Source organism: Siphateles boraxobius, unplaced genomic scaffold (genome assembly GCF_051911475.1).
Source record: "Siphateles boraxobius isolate OS27281-9 unplaced genomic scaffold, OSU_SipBor_1 25, whole genome shotgun sequence".
Classification (NCBI taxonomy): Eukaryota; Metazoa; Chordata; class Actinopteri; order Cypriniformes; family Leuciscidae; genus Siphateles; species Siphateles boraxobius.
Genome location: NW_027508866.1, coordinates 36,651,793 through 36,667,926, shown reverse-complemented (window position 1 = coordinate 36,667,926; position 16,134 = coordinate 36,651,793). Strand labels below are relative to the sequence as shown.

Sequence of the window (16,134 nt, the reverse complement as noted above, 5' to 3'; positions counted from 1 at the left end):
CACAAAAACGGTGCGTTTTTGCTCACGCTCAAAAATTAACAATTTTAACATGCTATATAAAAATATCTGTGGGGTATTTTGAGCTGAAACTTCACATACACACTCTGGGGACATCAGAGGCTTATTTTACATCTTGCATTATACCACCCCTTTACATTTTTTCTAAATATTTAGACTGGAAACAAGACAAAAATACTAAGTGGGAAAAGCATTGTTCGCAGTGTAAAGCACTAACCGTGTCTGAAGTGGACATGGAGGAGATCCGCTGGAACTTGGCCTTTGACCCTGATGACTGTCGGCTGAGCATGGGCTCTTTGAAGGACGATTCGCTGTTCGACACCGAAATGCAATCTTTACGTGACGACTGGGCTAGAAAATGCAGACACGGCACTTTCTCAGCCAGCGTGTCTCTGTAAATCAGGGTCACATATACACACTGCGTTATTGTTACATGTATGGTCTGTCTCCTATGTTTCATCATGTTTTTGGTTTAGTCCTGTGACCCAGTTTTCCCCAGTCTGTTTAATTAGTCATCTCATTCACCGGTGTCCTGTTAATTATCTAATTAAGTTCCTTTTGTTTGCTCTGTGTATTTAGACCCTGTGTTCTCCCTCAGTCTTTGTCCGTTCTCGTTAATGTCAAGTTGTGTTAGTTTCTGATGCTGAGTTTGTTCATTAAATATCATTATAAATGTTCTTGTTCGTGCTGTTTCCACAACACGTTACATAACAGTTATATGTTTTTGCACAACATTGTGTGGTTTACTGAGGTGTTTGCACTTGAACGAACCTGTATTTGGAGCGTATGATGGCATAGATGAAAGGATTGTAAATGGCTGATGCTTTGGCAATCACTGCGGGAACGGCCTTAGAATACGGAGAAAGAATGTGGCTGTACCTGGAACATGAAAAACAAACAAAGCACGTTAAATAGCACATTACAATGGCATTGAAATTGATCTCACTGATGTCAGAATTTGTGATGTCAGCTTTGCACTTCAAAAATGTATTGTCTTTTGCCTCGTTTTCAAGGCAAGGCAAGATTATTTATATAGCACAGTTCATACACAATGGTAATTCAAAGTGCTTTACATAGAAGAAATTACAATAATCAAAAGAAATAAGAATAATTAAAACAGTTTAGAATAAAAAATAAAATACAGTACAAACAGTCAGCTTTTCAGTTACAAATATCTAAACAAATATTTGAATCAAGACATTAAAATTGTATCAAAGTTAAGTGAGTTATGCTTAAAACAAGGGGTCAGAAAAATAATCTTGTTTTCTTTTTAAACGCGGTTTATTTTTCTGACCACATTGACAGATTTGTTTGTTTGTTTGTTTGTTTGAAGAATAACTCACTAAATTTTTGATAATAAAATTCCAGAAAACAAGACAAGACTTAATAGTCTTTTCGCTTCTCAAGTAAACGTATCTTTATTCAAAAATGATACATTGATTTGAGAAGATTTTTTTTAATGAAAAAATAAATTATCAAAAGTGAGTGCGTTTATGATTCATGGTTTTGGCATAAATTCCGTTCTTTTTATATTTTTTCAGACTTAATATCTCAAGAAAACATGTACAGTATCTTAATTTAAGAATGTTTAGATAGACTGATAAAAAATATTTGCTCACTATTTTTGTGTATCTATATTATTTTTATTACCCCATTGACTTTTCCTTGTTTTAAGCAACTCACAAAATTTTGATCAACTTTATTATTTCGAAAACAAGAGTTAATATATCAAGGGCCAGATTTACTAGCAGCTAGCGCCGGTGCAATCCCTCTTTTGGCTACGGTCAGGATTTGCTAAAGACAGTGAAAAATGAACGCTGTAAAGGCATGGACTGGGTTATTTTTGCTGCTGAGATTATTGCATATGCATTTGTAGGAGTTTTCCTCTCAGACGCAAAATTTATTGGAGGAGAGTTTTTAAATGAATCACGCAAGGTGATTTACTAAAGTTTTTGCTCGTCAATTTACTGGTGTTTGCACCATTATTTAACGCCCCAAAAATGCATGTCTTAAACCAGACGCTACTTTGCGCTGTTCTTGGTAGTGTCACAGTTCTGTCACCCTTGTCTGGGTTTTCCCTTGGTTTAGTGACAGAGCTGTGACACTCCCGGTTTGTCATGTGTTTGTGTTGGTCTGGTCTGTTGTGAGCACATGGCTGTAATGTTATTTCCTTGTGCCATGTGCTCTCCTGTCGATTGTCAAACCCCGCCCATCTTGTTATCTCGTTATTGTTTAATGTCCCTCACCTGCCTGCCTCGTTACCTTCATTTGTTTGTTCCCTATTTAGTCTCCCTGTGTTTGCAGTCCTGTGCTGGTTCGTTGTCTATGTTCCCTCGTGTTCTTCTTGATGCCTGCCTGAGTTCTCTCCTGTTTTCCCCCCACGGGGTTGTTTTGTTTGTAAGTTTGTTTTATTTATTTAATAAATTCCTTTCACGCACATGAATCCTCGCTTCCTGTTTTACCCACTCCGTGACAGAACGAACCAGCCCTAATGAGGATTCAGCGGAAGGATTCACACCAGCCAACAGTCTCTCCTATTTCCTGCCCGCGTTATGAACGCATTATTAGGTTCACCGCCTTGAGTTTCCTTCGACAAGAGGGGACGAATGCTAGAGACTTTGCCCTGGAATTCAGCTCCGCTGCAGAGGGGCTGGGGCTGGGTGAGATGGCCCTTAAGGACCTGTTTAATTACGCCCTTGAGGAACCCGTTGATGTGTGGACAATGACAGGGCTGGAGCGCTTGACGTTTTGGAGGTTCGTTGACTTTCTGGAACGACGAGAGAACCCTCCAGTGAGGCAAACTACAGTGGTCCCAGTGGACCTCGGAAAACCTGCAGCGGTTCCAGAGGCGGAAAGCTTGGCGCCACCACCTCGCCGACAGACACGGCAGAGGAGGAGGAAGCAGGAGCCAACTGTCCCTCAAGTCCTGGAGGCCGTCCCCGAGCAGCCTGCTGTTGTTCCGGAGGCCGTCCCTGAGCAGTCCGCTGTCGTCCCGGAGGCCGTCCCTGAGCAGGCCGCTGTCGTCTCGGAGGCCGTTCCCGAGCAGCCTGCCTTGTCCCGGAGGCCGTCCCTGAGCAGTCTGCTGTCGTCCCGGAGGCCGTCCCTGAGCAGCCCGCTGTCGTCCCGGAGGCCGTCCCTGAGCAGCCCGCTGTCGTCCATGAGGCCATTCCCGAGCAGCATGCTTTCCGAGCAGCCTGCAGTAGCCCCGGAGGACCTGACTTCGATTGTCCCAGAGATGCCCACTCGCCCTATTGCACCGCCAGTGGGGATCAGAGAGGCTGCAGCGCAGTCGAGACCTAGCAAACGGAGGAGGAGGAGGAGAGGGGTGTCTACGAGCCCACAGGGTTTGGAAGCCATCCCCAAGCATCTCGCCCTGCCGGCACCTCCCCAACTCCTTGCCCTGCCGGTGCCGCCCAGGTTCCTTGCTCTGCCGGCACCGCCCAAGCTTCTTGCTCTGCCCGCACCGCCCAAGCTTCTTGCCCTGCCGGCGCCGCCCAGGTTCCTTGCCCTGCCGGCGCCGCCCAAGCTTCTTGCCCTGCCGGCGCCACCCAGGTTCCTTGCCTTGCCGATGCCGTCTGCCGATCCAGAGACCATTCAGGTCACGTCTGCCAATCCAGAGACCGTTCAGGTCACGTCTGCCAATCCAGAGACCGTTCAGGTCAAGTCTGCCGATCCAGAGACCGTTCAGGTCACGTCTGCCGATCCAGAGACCGTTCAGGTCACGTCTGCCGATCCAGAGACCGTTCAGGTCACGTCTGCCGATCCAGAGACCGTTCACGTCACGTCTGCTGATCCAGAGACCGTTCACGTCACGTCTGCCGATCCAGAGACCGTTAACGTCACGTCCGCCGAGCCAGTGTCTCCGGACAAGATGGCCGCCGCCGAGCCTGTGTCTGTTTCTGTTCCTGAGCCGGTGTCTGTTTCTGTTCCTGCGCCGGTGTCTGTTCCTGCGCTATGGCCGCCCAAAGGGTTGTCTCCGCCCTGGTCGTCACCGCCATGGCGGCCCGAAGGGCCTGCCCCGTCTCGGTCGCCTGCACACCCTGCTCCGCCCTGGTACTCTCTGCCATGGCCGCCCGAAGGGTCGTCTCCACCTTGGCCACCCGAAGGGGCATCTCCGCCATGGCCGCCTGCTCCGCCCTGGTCACCTGCATAGCCAGATCCGCCCTAGCCACCCGATGGACTGTCTGAGCCACCCTGGTCTTCAGCCTGGAGTCCGGACCCGCCCTTCCCTCCCTGGCTCCCCTCCCTCCCTCCCCTCTCTGTGTATGTGTTCTGATCTGCTTGTCTTGTCTGCTGTTTGGTCTTGCACGTTTGATGTTCCTGTCTTGTTTTTGGTGTCCCTCCTTGGGAACGCCAGGTGGCGTCCCTTTGAGGGGGGGTAGTGTCACAGTTCTGTCACCCTTGTCTGGGTTTTCCCTTGGTTTAGTGACAGAGCTGTGACACTCCCGGTTTGTCATGTGTTTGTGTTGGTCTGGTCTGTTGTGAGCACATGGCTGTAATGTTATTTCCTTGTGCCATGTGCTCTCCTGTCGATTGTCAAACCCCGCCCATCTTGTTATCTCGTTATTGTTTAATGTCCCTCACCTGCCTGCCTCGTTACCTTCATTTGTTTGTTCCCTATTTAGTCTCCCTGTGTTTGCAGTCCTGTGCTGGTTCGTTGTCTATGTTCCCTCGTGTTCTTCTTGATGCCTGCCTGAGTTCTCTCCTGTTTTCCCCCCACGGGGTTGTTTTGTTTGTAAGTTTGTTTTATTTATTTAATAAATTCCTTTCACGCACATGAATCCTCGCTTCCTGTTTTACCCACTCCGTGACAGGTAGATCACGTCGATCATTATGGAAATGATCCGGCTGCATTTGTGTTCTTTGATTTTCAATTGAATTCACATTTATTTGTATATCACATTTATTTCACAATACACATTATTTCAAAGCAGCTTTACAGAAAATACACGAGTCCACATTACAATTTAGAGTGATCTATTATCAGAGGAAACTGTCTAATGTATTTCAGAAATGTACGTAGGCTATAAAAGAAATCACAGTTAGCTAGAAATGTATTCATTTAAACAATGTAATAATTAAAGGCAGAAACAATGAGCTAATTGAAGTAATGTATACTAGTTTGTTACCAAATGTTTATAACATTTAGAAAAATGTTGCATTGGTCCATGTTGATTCTCGCAGAACTTTCCACTCCCATCGGCGCTTTTATGGGATTGCTGTTTAGTAAATCTGGCCCCAAGTCAAATGTATCTTGATTTACGAATGTTTAGATATTTGTACTGGAAAACAAGATTGAGGAAGAAAATCAGTTTTGTAGTGTATTCCCTTATGAAAAGGAAATATATTTCCCTATATATGATTGATCAATGTTTAACAGTACATTTGAAAATATACAGAATAATATATTGTGTTAATATATTACAATATATTGAATAATACATAAGGAATTGCCGCTTTTCATATATTGAAAAATATGTGACAATATTTATGTAATTGTATATTCAGTAATACACGTCATAATATATAGATGCATGTGTGATCAGATATAGGTACTGAATGTGTAATAAATTGCAGTACAGATATATTTACTCATGCAACATAAACACACATATCCTGAACAAAATTATAAACACAACACTTTTGTTGTTGCCCCCATTTTTCATGAGCGGAACTAAAGATCTAAGACTTTTTCTATGTGCACTAAAGGCCTATTTCTCTCAAATATTGTTCACAAATCTGTCTAAATCTGTGTTAGGCCGTGTGTCCACCAAAGCGTTTTTTCACGCAGCTGGCGTAAAATTCCAATTGTTTTCAATGGGAGCGCCGCGTTTTTTAAACGCCACGAGGCGCTGAACGTGTATTTAACGCTCAAGAGCTGAGCGCCCCGCGTTTTTTACTGGTCGCCGAGAGTTGAAAAATTTTCAACTTTGGGTAAAACGCTGCACTCATCACTGTCACTTTTTACACAGCCGTCCAATCACAGTGGAGGAGGGGCGGGACAAATACGACACCGACCAACTGTCACAACATTCTTTCTGTACAACGGCGTCAACCAGCAGAGCTAACCGAACAAAATGTTCAATAATTTTGTTCAAATTGAACAAAATAATTTTTTAGTATGAAACAAATTATCTACGAAATCAGTTACAAGTAAACTGTGCTGCGGATATTCTGTATCATAGTAACGAATCGTCTCAACTGAAAAAACGCAGCGCTGCCAAAACGCTCTCAAGCGCCACAGCTAGGCGTTTTCAGCAGAGCGCCTAGCGTTTTCAGCCGGCTAAAAACGCTTTGGTGGACACACGGCCTTAGTGAGCACTTCTCCTTTGCCGAGATAATCCATCCACCTCACCAAGATTTGTGAACAATATTTGAGCGAAATAGGCCTTTAGTGTAAATAGAAAAAGTCTATAGCCCTATTCGCACAGGATCAGTATTATCTGGGGACTTCATGTGATTTAGTAATCACCCCATCTTTGATGGCATAAGCTGCTGTGTTTACAAAGTTTTAGCAGAGAATGTCGTTTTACGTTTTACAAGCAAATTTCGAATATTTCTTTCTCTTTATAATGTTACGCAAATCATGAAGAGACAAAGTGAAAGAGATTATAAAGAGACTATTAACACAAGACAGAGAGAGGCACAGAGTTCAGCTCATGAAAAATGGGGGCAAAAACAAGAAGTGTTGCGTTTATAATTTTGTTTAGTGTATATAGAGAAATATATAATGTAATATATTTCTTATATTTTTTAACTATTTACAGTATAAATGTTTTATATTTTAAAGCTTCATTTGCTTTTAACAGTCAGAAGCAAAGCATGCTGGGAACTAGAAATCTATTGTAACTCATTCCGTGAATGTGTGTGTGTATATACACTACCGTTCAAAAGTTTGGGGTCGGTAAGATTTTTTATGTTTTTAAAAGAAGTCTCTTTGGCTCACCAGGGCTACATTTATTTGATTAAAAATACAAAACAAACCCAGTAATATTGTGAAATATTATTTCAATGTAAATCAGCTGTTTTCTATGTGAATATATAGTAAAGTGTAATTTATTCCTGTGATCAAAGCTGAATTTTCAGCATCATTACTCCAGTCTTCAGTGTCACATGATCCTTCAGAAATCACTATAATATGATGATTTGATGCTCAAGAGACATTTATGATTATTATCAGTTGAAAACAGTTTGTGCTGCTTCATATTTTTGTGCAAACCGCGATTCATTTTTTTCAGGATTCTTTGAAAGTTCAAGAGAAAAGCATTTAATTAAAAAAGAAATATATTGGATTATTATAAATGTCTTTGCTGTTACTTTTGATCAATTTAATGCGTCCTATCTGAAGAAAAGTATACATTCCTTTTTAAAAATTTATTTTTTATTTTTGAACGGTAGTGTATGTACATTCACATTTACATGGGAACATACACTCACCTAAAGAATTATTAGGAACACCTGTTCTCATTATAATTTCTCATTAATGCAAGTATCTATTCAACCAATCACATGGCAGTTGCTTCAATGCATTTAGGGGTGTGGTCCTGGTCAAGACAATCTCCTGAACTCCAAACTGAATGTCAGAATGGGAAAGAAAGGTGATTTAAGCAATTTTGAGCGTGGCATGGTTGTTGGTGCCAGACGGGCCGGTCTGAGTATTTCACAATCTGCTCAGTTACTGGGATTTTCACGCACAACCATTTCTAGGGTTTACAAAGAATGGTGTGAAAAGGGAAACACATCCAGTATGCGGCAGTCCTGTGGGCGAAAATGCCTTGTTGATGCTTGAGGTCAGAGGAGAATGGGCCGACTGATTCAAGCTGATACGTCTCCACTACAAATAGGAAAAAGAGGCTACAATTTGCAAGTGCTCACCAAAATTGGACAGTTGAAGACTGGAAAAATGTTGCCTGGTCTGATGAGTCTCGATTTCTGTTGAGACATTCAGATGGTAGAGTCAGAATTTGGCGTAAACAGAATGAGAACATGGATCCATCATGCCTTGTTACCACTGTGCAGGCTGGTGGTGGTGGTGTAATGGTGTGGGGGATGTTTTCTTGGCACACTTTAGGCCCCTTAGTGCCAATAGGGCATCGTTTAAATGCCACGGCCTACCTGAGCCTTGTTTCTGACCATGTCCATCCCTTTATGGCCACCATGTTCCCATCCTCTGATGGCTACTTCCAGCAGGATAATGCACCATGTCACAAAGCTCGAATCATTTCAATTTGGTTTCTTGAACATGACAATGAGTTCACTGTACTAAAATGGCCCCCACAGTCACCAGATCTCAACCCAATAGAGCATCTTTGGGATGTGGTGGAACGGGAGCTTCGTGCTCTGGATGTACATCCCACAAATCTCCATCAACTGCAAGATGCTATCCTATCAATATGGGCCAACATTTCTAAAGAATGCTTTCAGCACCTTGTTGAATCAATGCCACGTAGAATGAATGCAGTTCTGAAGGCGAAAGGGGGTCAAACACAGTATTAGTATGGTGTTCCTAATAATCCTTCAGGTGAGTGTATATGTGCAATATATGCACACAATAATATAAATATTTTATATATATCAATATATAGACATACATACTGTAGTCAACTCATATATTGCAGTATATTGAAAAAAATGTAAGCACTAGTTTCCCATATTTGAAAATTAGGGGTGGAACGGTAACTGTATTCGTATTGAACCGAAACCTAAATTCATTCAGGTACAATCACCAAACATCTCACGGTCTTTTAGTCTTTTTATTAATTTAATTAATAAACTAATTATATAAAAATTATTGTCAATGCACTACAAATAAACTCACCGAGCAACTCATTTTTGTATTGGTCTTAAGTAATATTCTAATTTTTGGAGATTCTGAATTTGGGATTTTCATTAGTTGTCAGTTTTAATCATCACAATTAAATGAAATAAACATTTGAAATATATCAGTCTGTCTGTAATGAATGAATATAATATCCAAGTTTTACTTTTTGAATGGAATTACTGAAATAAATCAACTTTTTGATGATATTCTAATTATATGACCAGCACCTGTATATATATCGCATTATATTTTGCAGTATATTCCCATATATTTTTGTTCCGTAAGGGTTTGTACTGGAAAACAAGTCAAGAAGCAAGCGGAGAGCGTAGTGAATAAAGCTGAAGACCCCTGCAGTGTCTGTGAACATGACATGTTAGTGACCCGGAGGTGTTGTTGGCCGAGCGGGAAGAATCCCATGCATGGTTATATGTGTATCCTCCAGCAGGCTTCATCATTCGCTCTCTCAGAAGTGTTCGCATCGAGCCGGCTCACGCTATACGCTCTCACTTTTGGACAGTTCTTCTATAAAAGGACGTCTTTTTACCCTGGAATGCTCAGAAAGCCTCAGATCTTCTGCATGGTTTGACTCCCTTTAACAGACTAACACATGAATCAGAATACTTCTCCGAGAGATTAGATGTTCTGCATGAAACTGGCCATCACAGTTAAGGGTCAAACTGACAAAAACAAAAAGTTTGTATGTATATTTCATAAAAAAAAATGCAAAAAAGGTATCCACTCTAAAAAAACCATTTATTGTAAACAGGAGATAAAGTTAAAAAATGTTTCGACTCTTTGCCTTCAGAATAAGTTTCACTTATTCTCAATGACTACATATAAAAGTACGCTGCAGGTCTTCAGGTGATCGTGATCATAATTAAATAATCAAATAATTACTCCTCAGACTCAAGTTTAAGTCCATCTGAAACAGTAAATAATGTTGGGAACAATTACACATCAGGAAAAACCTGCAGCGTTCTTTCAATGAGCCGAAACATTTGTTAACTTTATCTCCTGTTTACAGTAAAAGCTTTTTAGAGTGCAGACCTTTTTTGATACATCTCAGCACTTAATTAGCTGGGAGAGCACAATGTATATTTGATTGATTGATGTATATTTAATTCAAATGTGAGAATGCAAAAGTCATTTAGACGGATGATGCATTAATTGTTGAATAAAACCCAGAAATAGGTTAACATTTTAGCACTTCCGGTTCCATCGTCCTGAAGTCAATGTTTTTTTTTTTAATAAAGACCTGAAAAAGTTGTTGAAGCTTATGGTTATGTTGAAGTCATGTGACTGTGGATTAGCTTTTCACTTGTGCCGATTGGATTTAGGCATAAAAAATCATAAAAGCTGTGCTTATTTGTGAAGATTAACATGATGAACAACACATGATCACAGAGCTTATTTGCTTTAAAAATGTAAAAGCCACTGAAAAAATTCGATGGGTTTTTGTCGAGGGAACCAAAGCACTTTTCAGTGAACAGTTCTTAAAATAACCATTTTTGTCTTTGTGTGTAAAACATTTTTTAAAATCTATACAACCTCTTTCCACTATAAAGAACCTGTTGTGGAATGTAAAGGTGCCATGGATGATAAATGTTCCACCGATGCATACAAAGAACCTAAGATGATTTACACATATGGATTTGCAGTTGTTTAATTGTTTATTTGCTGTTGGATAATGATAGTACAAAAGATTAGGAGCATAAAAGTCCAGGCTAGAGATTCACATATATAGACATCCATGCATGTGCACTGCATAAACTCAAAATAAAAAAACAACAGCCTAACCAATGCGTCACCATGATTTCGCCAAGACAGACATGTTCCTGGATCAACATATTTTGTTGATTCTGGATTAACATTCCTGTCCCAAAATGTAGTCCTTACCCTATCCCTACCCCTTAACCTAACTCTCCCCATAACTTATCCCTAAAATCAGAGGGGAATGACATGTGTATAACACTGATGTAGAAGCACCTCACCCTGGTTCTAAGCCTAAACTTGACATAAACTGTAAACTTGTCCCTCAAATCTGATTGGTTGATTGGAAAGTTGTTCCAGGAGCAACAAATTTGTTGATCCAGGAACATGTGTTTCTTGATGAAATCACGTTCACTAACGGTCGACACAAAAATTCCAGATATTGTTTGTAATAATCCCCAAAATAGCCGCTGATAGTTACCCTGCCCAGGCGATGAGCGTGACGCAGGCGTACGGAGACCAGGACAGCACAAACACGATGATGACCACAAACGCGATCTTCGCCAGCTTCCACTCGGTCTTGATGGACTGCTGTTGGATGAGGGTGGTCTTCCTCACATGGCTACCCAGCTTCTCCAAATCCCTGGACACATTTTTCCCAAGAATGACATTGTACAGGGTTCGTACAAGGTGCTTAAAGAGCTTGGATTTGACGTTTTTAAATTTAAGTCTTGAAAAAAACTTGAAAACTACTTGGAAAGTGCTTGAATTATTGAATTAATTTTATTGATAAAAAAATCTTTTTACACAAAATCAATACTGGAGCCCAGCTGATATAGATATAGAGGCATTTCGCATGGCTATGAGTGTGATATTGCTCATATAAATATCCAAGTACAGTATATGATACAGCTTTCATTCTTCAGGTCAATCATAAATTCATGGGAGGAAAAATCATTTTGAATAAGGGAAGCGATATCTTTGTCATAGTATCCTTTCAGTGGTTAAAGTTACCGCAGGCATCGCATGTGCTGCACTTTATTTGTATCATTTTATTAGTTTATTTTTGTTAATCTATTTGCGTTTTTTAGAATTTGAAAGATAATAAAGATATTGTTTGATAAGTGAGATCTGATTATTGTCCTTGAAAACCAAAAGTAGTGCCTAAAAAATCCTTGAATTTAATTTTACAGTGTCTGAACGAACCCTGATTGTACATCATGTAGATGTTTCAGTTATGATGATGAACACATGTCCTGCCATGACTTTGTCCTGATTGTTTATGGTCGCCATGATTAAGTAAAACATTGAACAACATCTTCTATTAATTCTGAAACATCATTCCTGTCCAAAAAACACAGTCCTAACCCTATCCCTACCCATAACTCATATAACACTGATGTAGAAGCCTAAACCGAAGAGTTTGTTCACACTCTTGGTACTTCGGTTCTTGTGGTTCTTTTGACATTTGCATGAAAATGTCTATGTATGTGCATCTCTAACCTGGACTTTTATGCTCTTAATCTTTTTCTGTCAATATCCTGGTTCATTTAGTCCAGCAGGGCCCAGTTGCATAACCATAGCCATTATGTGAAGACTGTGTCTTAAGAACTTGTAGGAACAGCAAGCAGTTAGCTAGGGGTAATCAGTCTTACTTTTTTCGGTATCAAATTAGACCAATCTACGTTTTTATGTAACTGACTTGAAAAAGATATGAACAGTCTTAAAAAAAATGAAGACTAGTCTTAGCAGTTTATGCAACCAGCTGATTTTTGCTCAGCGTTCACACTAGAAGTCGACTGCTTCATCGGTTTTGCCGATGTATCGGGGGGAACCATCGTTATTGGCAAAAATCCACACCAATAGTTTTCGGGGTTGTGTCCGTTGCTGGAGTGCTGAGAAGAGTGTGCTGTCATTATACAGAGCGAGAGAAGCTCTAGTTTTTTTAGTGATTTTTGCGGGCAAAAATCCTTGATTATGCCGCATGTTTTCTTAACAAATGCGATGGAATATGCAGGATATTTATGCAATGAAATTGGCGGGAACTAGAGCCCTGCACAGGCCTCAAATCTAGGCCCGAGCCCGGCCCTGGCCCGAGACACTCAGGCCCGAGCCCGACCCGTGTCCGACAGCTCATCAAAATGATCAGCCCGACCCGAGTCCGAGCCCGTTTTTTTCTCATTACACAGCGACAGCCTGCCCTATTTGCAGCCATTAAAATAGCTCCGTTTTGTTAGGTATGTTTCTTTTCATTTATTTAAGTTAATTTAGACAAATTTTTGGAGCATTTTTTTTTTAATTACGACCAATCAGCCGAGCCGACAGCGAGTAAAACATGTTTGATCAATTTAACCTCTCAAATCAACGCTAATACTTTACTTGGCTACAATAAAATCCATAGATATAAAACACTTAAAGCATATCACACAGACAGTTAGTTTAATAAATGTTTATTTATTAAACCACAGTGAGTAAAACAACATTTTTTTAAATACTACTGAGTTACTGAGGCTGCTGGCAGCGCTCGCAAACGAAATGACCAATAGCCTACAATCTAAACAAATTAAATTAAATTAATTAAAAACCAACTTGCAGATTATCTTACGTCAAAAATGCACCACAGAACATGGCCATTCTTTTTTCCAGTAGTTAACGAAAATAATGTCCAATCAAACGAAAAACATCAGTATCCTAGTTTCCAACAGTTAAATGAAAATAAAGGCCAATCAAACGAAAAACATCAGTATCCTAGTTTCCAACAGTTAAATGAAAATAAAGGCCAATCAAACGAAAAACATCAGTATCCTAGTTTCCAACAGTTAAACGAAAATAAAGGCCAATCAAACGAAAAACATCAGTATGCTAGTTTCCAACAGTTAAACGAAAATAAAGGCCAATCAAACGAAAAACATCAGTATCCTAGTTTCCAACAGTTAAACGAAAATAAAGGCCAATCAAACGAAAAACATCAGTATGCTAGTTTCCAACAGTTAAACGAAAATAAAGGCCAATCAAACGAAAAACATCAGTATCCTAGTTTCCAACAGTTAAACGAAAATAAAGGCCAATCAAACGAAAAACATCAGTATCCTAGTTTCCAACAGTTAAACGAAAATAAAGGCCAATCAACGAAAAACATCAGTATCCTAGTTTCCAACAGTTAAACGAAAATAAAGGCCAATCAAACGAAAAACATCAGTATCCTAGTTTCCAACAGTTAAACGAAAATAAAGGCCAATCAAACGAAAAACATCAGTATCCTAGTTTCCAACAGTTAAACGAAAATAAAGGCCAATCAAACGAAAAACATCAGTATCCTAGTTTCCAACAGTTAAACGAAAATAAAGGCCAATCAAACGAAAAACATCAGTATCCTAGTTTCCAACAGTTAAACGAAAATAAAGGCCAATCAAACGAAAAACATCAGTATGCTAGTTTCCAACAGTTAAACGAAAATAAAGGCCAATCAAACGAAAAACATCAGTATCCTAGTTTCCAACAGTTAAACGAAAATAAAGGCCAATCAAACGAAAAACATCAGTATGCTAGTTTCCAACAGTTAAATGAAATTAAAGGCCAATCAAACGAAAAGGTAGAACAGTCTCCCACTGTTTTCTCTTAATATTCTCCATTTCACATGAGGTGAATCGCGGGTCGCGCAGCTCGCGCTGATGAGAAGTGTGCGTGCGTGAATCTATCATCTCAGTCATATGTCAGTGTAATTATAAGATAGGTTAAAAACTGGTTATGAAATGTCTTTTTATGTTTGTTTTTCTATCGTCGAAGTCAACTTCTCATATTTTCTTTTAATTAATGTCTAAAAATATAAAAAGGATAACCCAAAAAAGGCCCGAGGCCCGGCCCGCATGTGAACTGTGACGTGAAAATTGGCCCGAAGCCCGGCCCTAGGGGCGTAAATAAGTCGGGGCCCGTCGGGCTCGGGCTGAAATGTAGGGCTTTCGCGGGAACTTGCAAAAACTGCGGTTTGGTGAAAAAGAGAAAAAAAAGTGATCCCCCAACACCCTGTTCTCACTAGGATACTACCTTAATGTAAAGAGTCATTTCTTATTACTTCCTATGATAAGCAAGCATAAAACATCACAGAAAGTGCTGGAATATTTCAGTTCTTGTTTTATTTCAGACCTTAATAAACACATCAAACTTACAAAACATTGATGAGTCAAACAAGTTCTGTAGCTTTACAAAAGGAATATGCTACAACTTCTGTAAAAATTAATAAATAAAAAATAAAAAAATAAAAAGTGTGCTTCCTGTTTTACAGCTTTTTACGGTTCACGTCGCATAAATACGTCACTTCATAACGCTCCCATGGCAACAGGGGGAAATGGCTGCTCTTGTGTGAAGTAAACGCAAAGTTTTTCAACTTTCTGCTAAGATATATGTGACTTTTTTGCAACGAAAATGCGGGGATTATGAAATCATGACTAACAGCTATGGAGATTATCAATCGGCAATCTACTGATATTCCTGCCGTTCCCGGATGTCAAATGTTGAATTTTCTGTTGAATTTGAACCACTGAATTTGTGGAAGCGAATTTGTAAAGCGAAATAAAATGGACTGAAATTTGCCTGTCGAATATTATAGGTTGTATTTTTAAACAGAATGAACATTTTGGAAGTGAAATCTGAAAGGTGAATATGCATTATTGAATTTTTAATAATGAAAACAAGTGTGAAATGTTCACAGCTTAAATATACAATATTCACAGCTTAAATATACAACCATGTTGAATTTCAGCCCATAAAAATGCAAGCCCTAAAAATGCAATGCATTAAAATGCACGCAGGGTTAATGAAATGCATATTTTTTCAAGTAGTGCAATTCAACAAGCTTTTTTGTCTCAAAAACATTTGTCATTATTTTACTTCCATAATCAACAAGGATGCTGATACAGAAACATGTTTTACTTGGTAAAATCACGTTCATCATGCCAGTGTGAGAGTGTGTGCATGTTGTACCTGCTGGCGTTACGAATGGCGAGGAACATGAAGAAGTAGCAGTAAGAGATGATCCCAAGAGGGATGAAGAACACGAAGCAGCAGAGCATCAAGGTGTAGCTCTTGTTTGCTGGAGTGGACGTCACATAGTCCCACGTGCAGGACGTCATGAGGCCTTCTGGGATATACGAACCTATCCAAGAACCATTACAACACAGTGTTCAAGATTGTGGAGAAACTTCCCAGACAGCAACAAAATGACCGCATTTCCACTGCATGGTCCCATGTGACACAGATCGGATATGACCTACGCAAACGTGCATGGATTCTGATATTCTCAGATCCGTTTCAGACCTCATTAATATGTGGAAATAAATCTGACATGAATCGGATACGTGCATTTGCGTCTGCCATGTAATCGGACAGATCAGATGTAATCGGTAACACTTTACAATAAGGTTCATTAGTTAACATGAATTAATAATGAACTGCACTTATGCAGCATTTGTTAGTCTTTGTTAATTTTAACATTTACTAATACTTTATTAAAATCTTGTTAACATTAGTTAATGCACTGTGAACTAACATGAATAAACAACGAACAGCTGTATTTTTTATAAACTAAC

The 16,134-nt window shown here is 39.9% G+C and overlaps 1 protein-coding gene across 6 annotated transcripts in view; it reads right to left on the bottom strand.

The window, feature by feature from the left end:
• Positions 1-16,134, bottom strand: part of opn4xa (opsin 4xa) — a 54,399-nt gene that overhangs the window by 4,795 nt on the left and 33,470 nt on the right. For 4 of the 6 annotated variants that reach the window (XM_077243822.1, XM_077243820.1, XM_077243823.1 and 1 more), the window contains exons 5-8: positions 15,530-15,701; positions 11,031-11,192; positions 790-897; positions 236-410 (exon numbers count right to left, since the gene is read on the bottom strand). In XM_077243822.1, the coding sequence (XP_077099937.1) occupies positions 236-410; positions 790-897; positions 11,031-11,192; positions 15,530-15,701 (617 nt within the window). The remainder of the gene's footprint in view (positions 1-235; positions 411-789; positions 898-11,030; positions 11,193-15,529; positions 15,702-16,134) is intronic. The other 2 variants (XM_077243824.1, XM_077243825.1) reach the window with 1 other exon arrangement.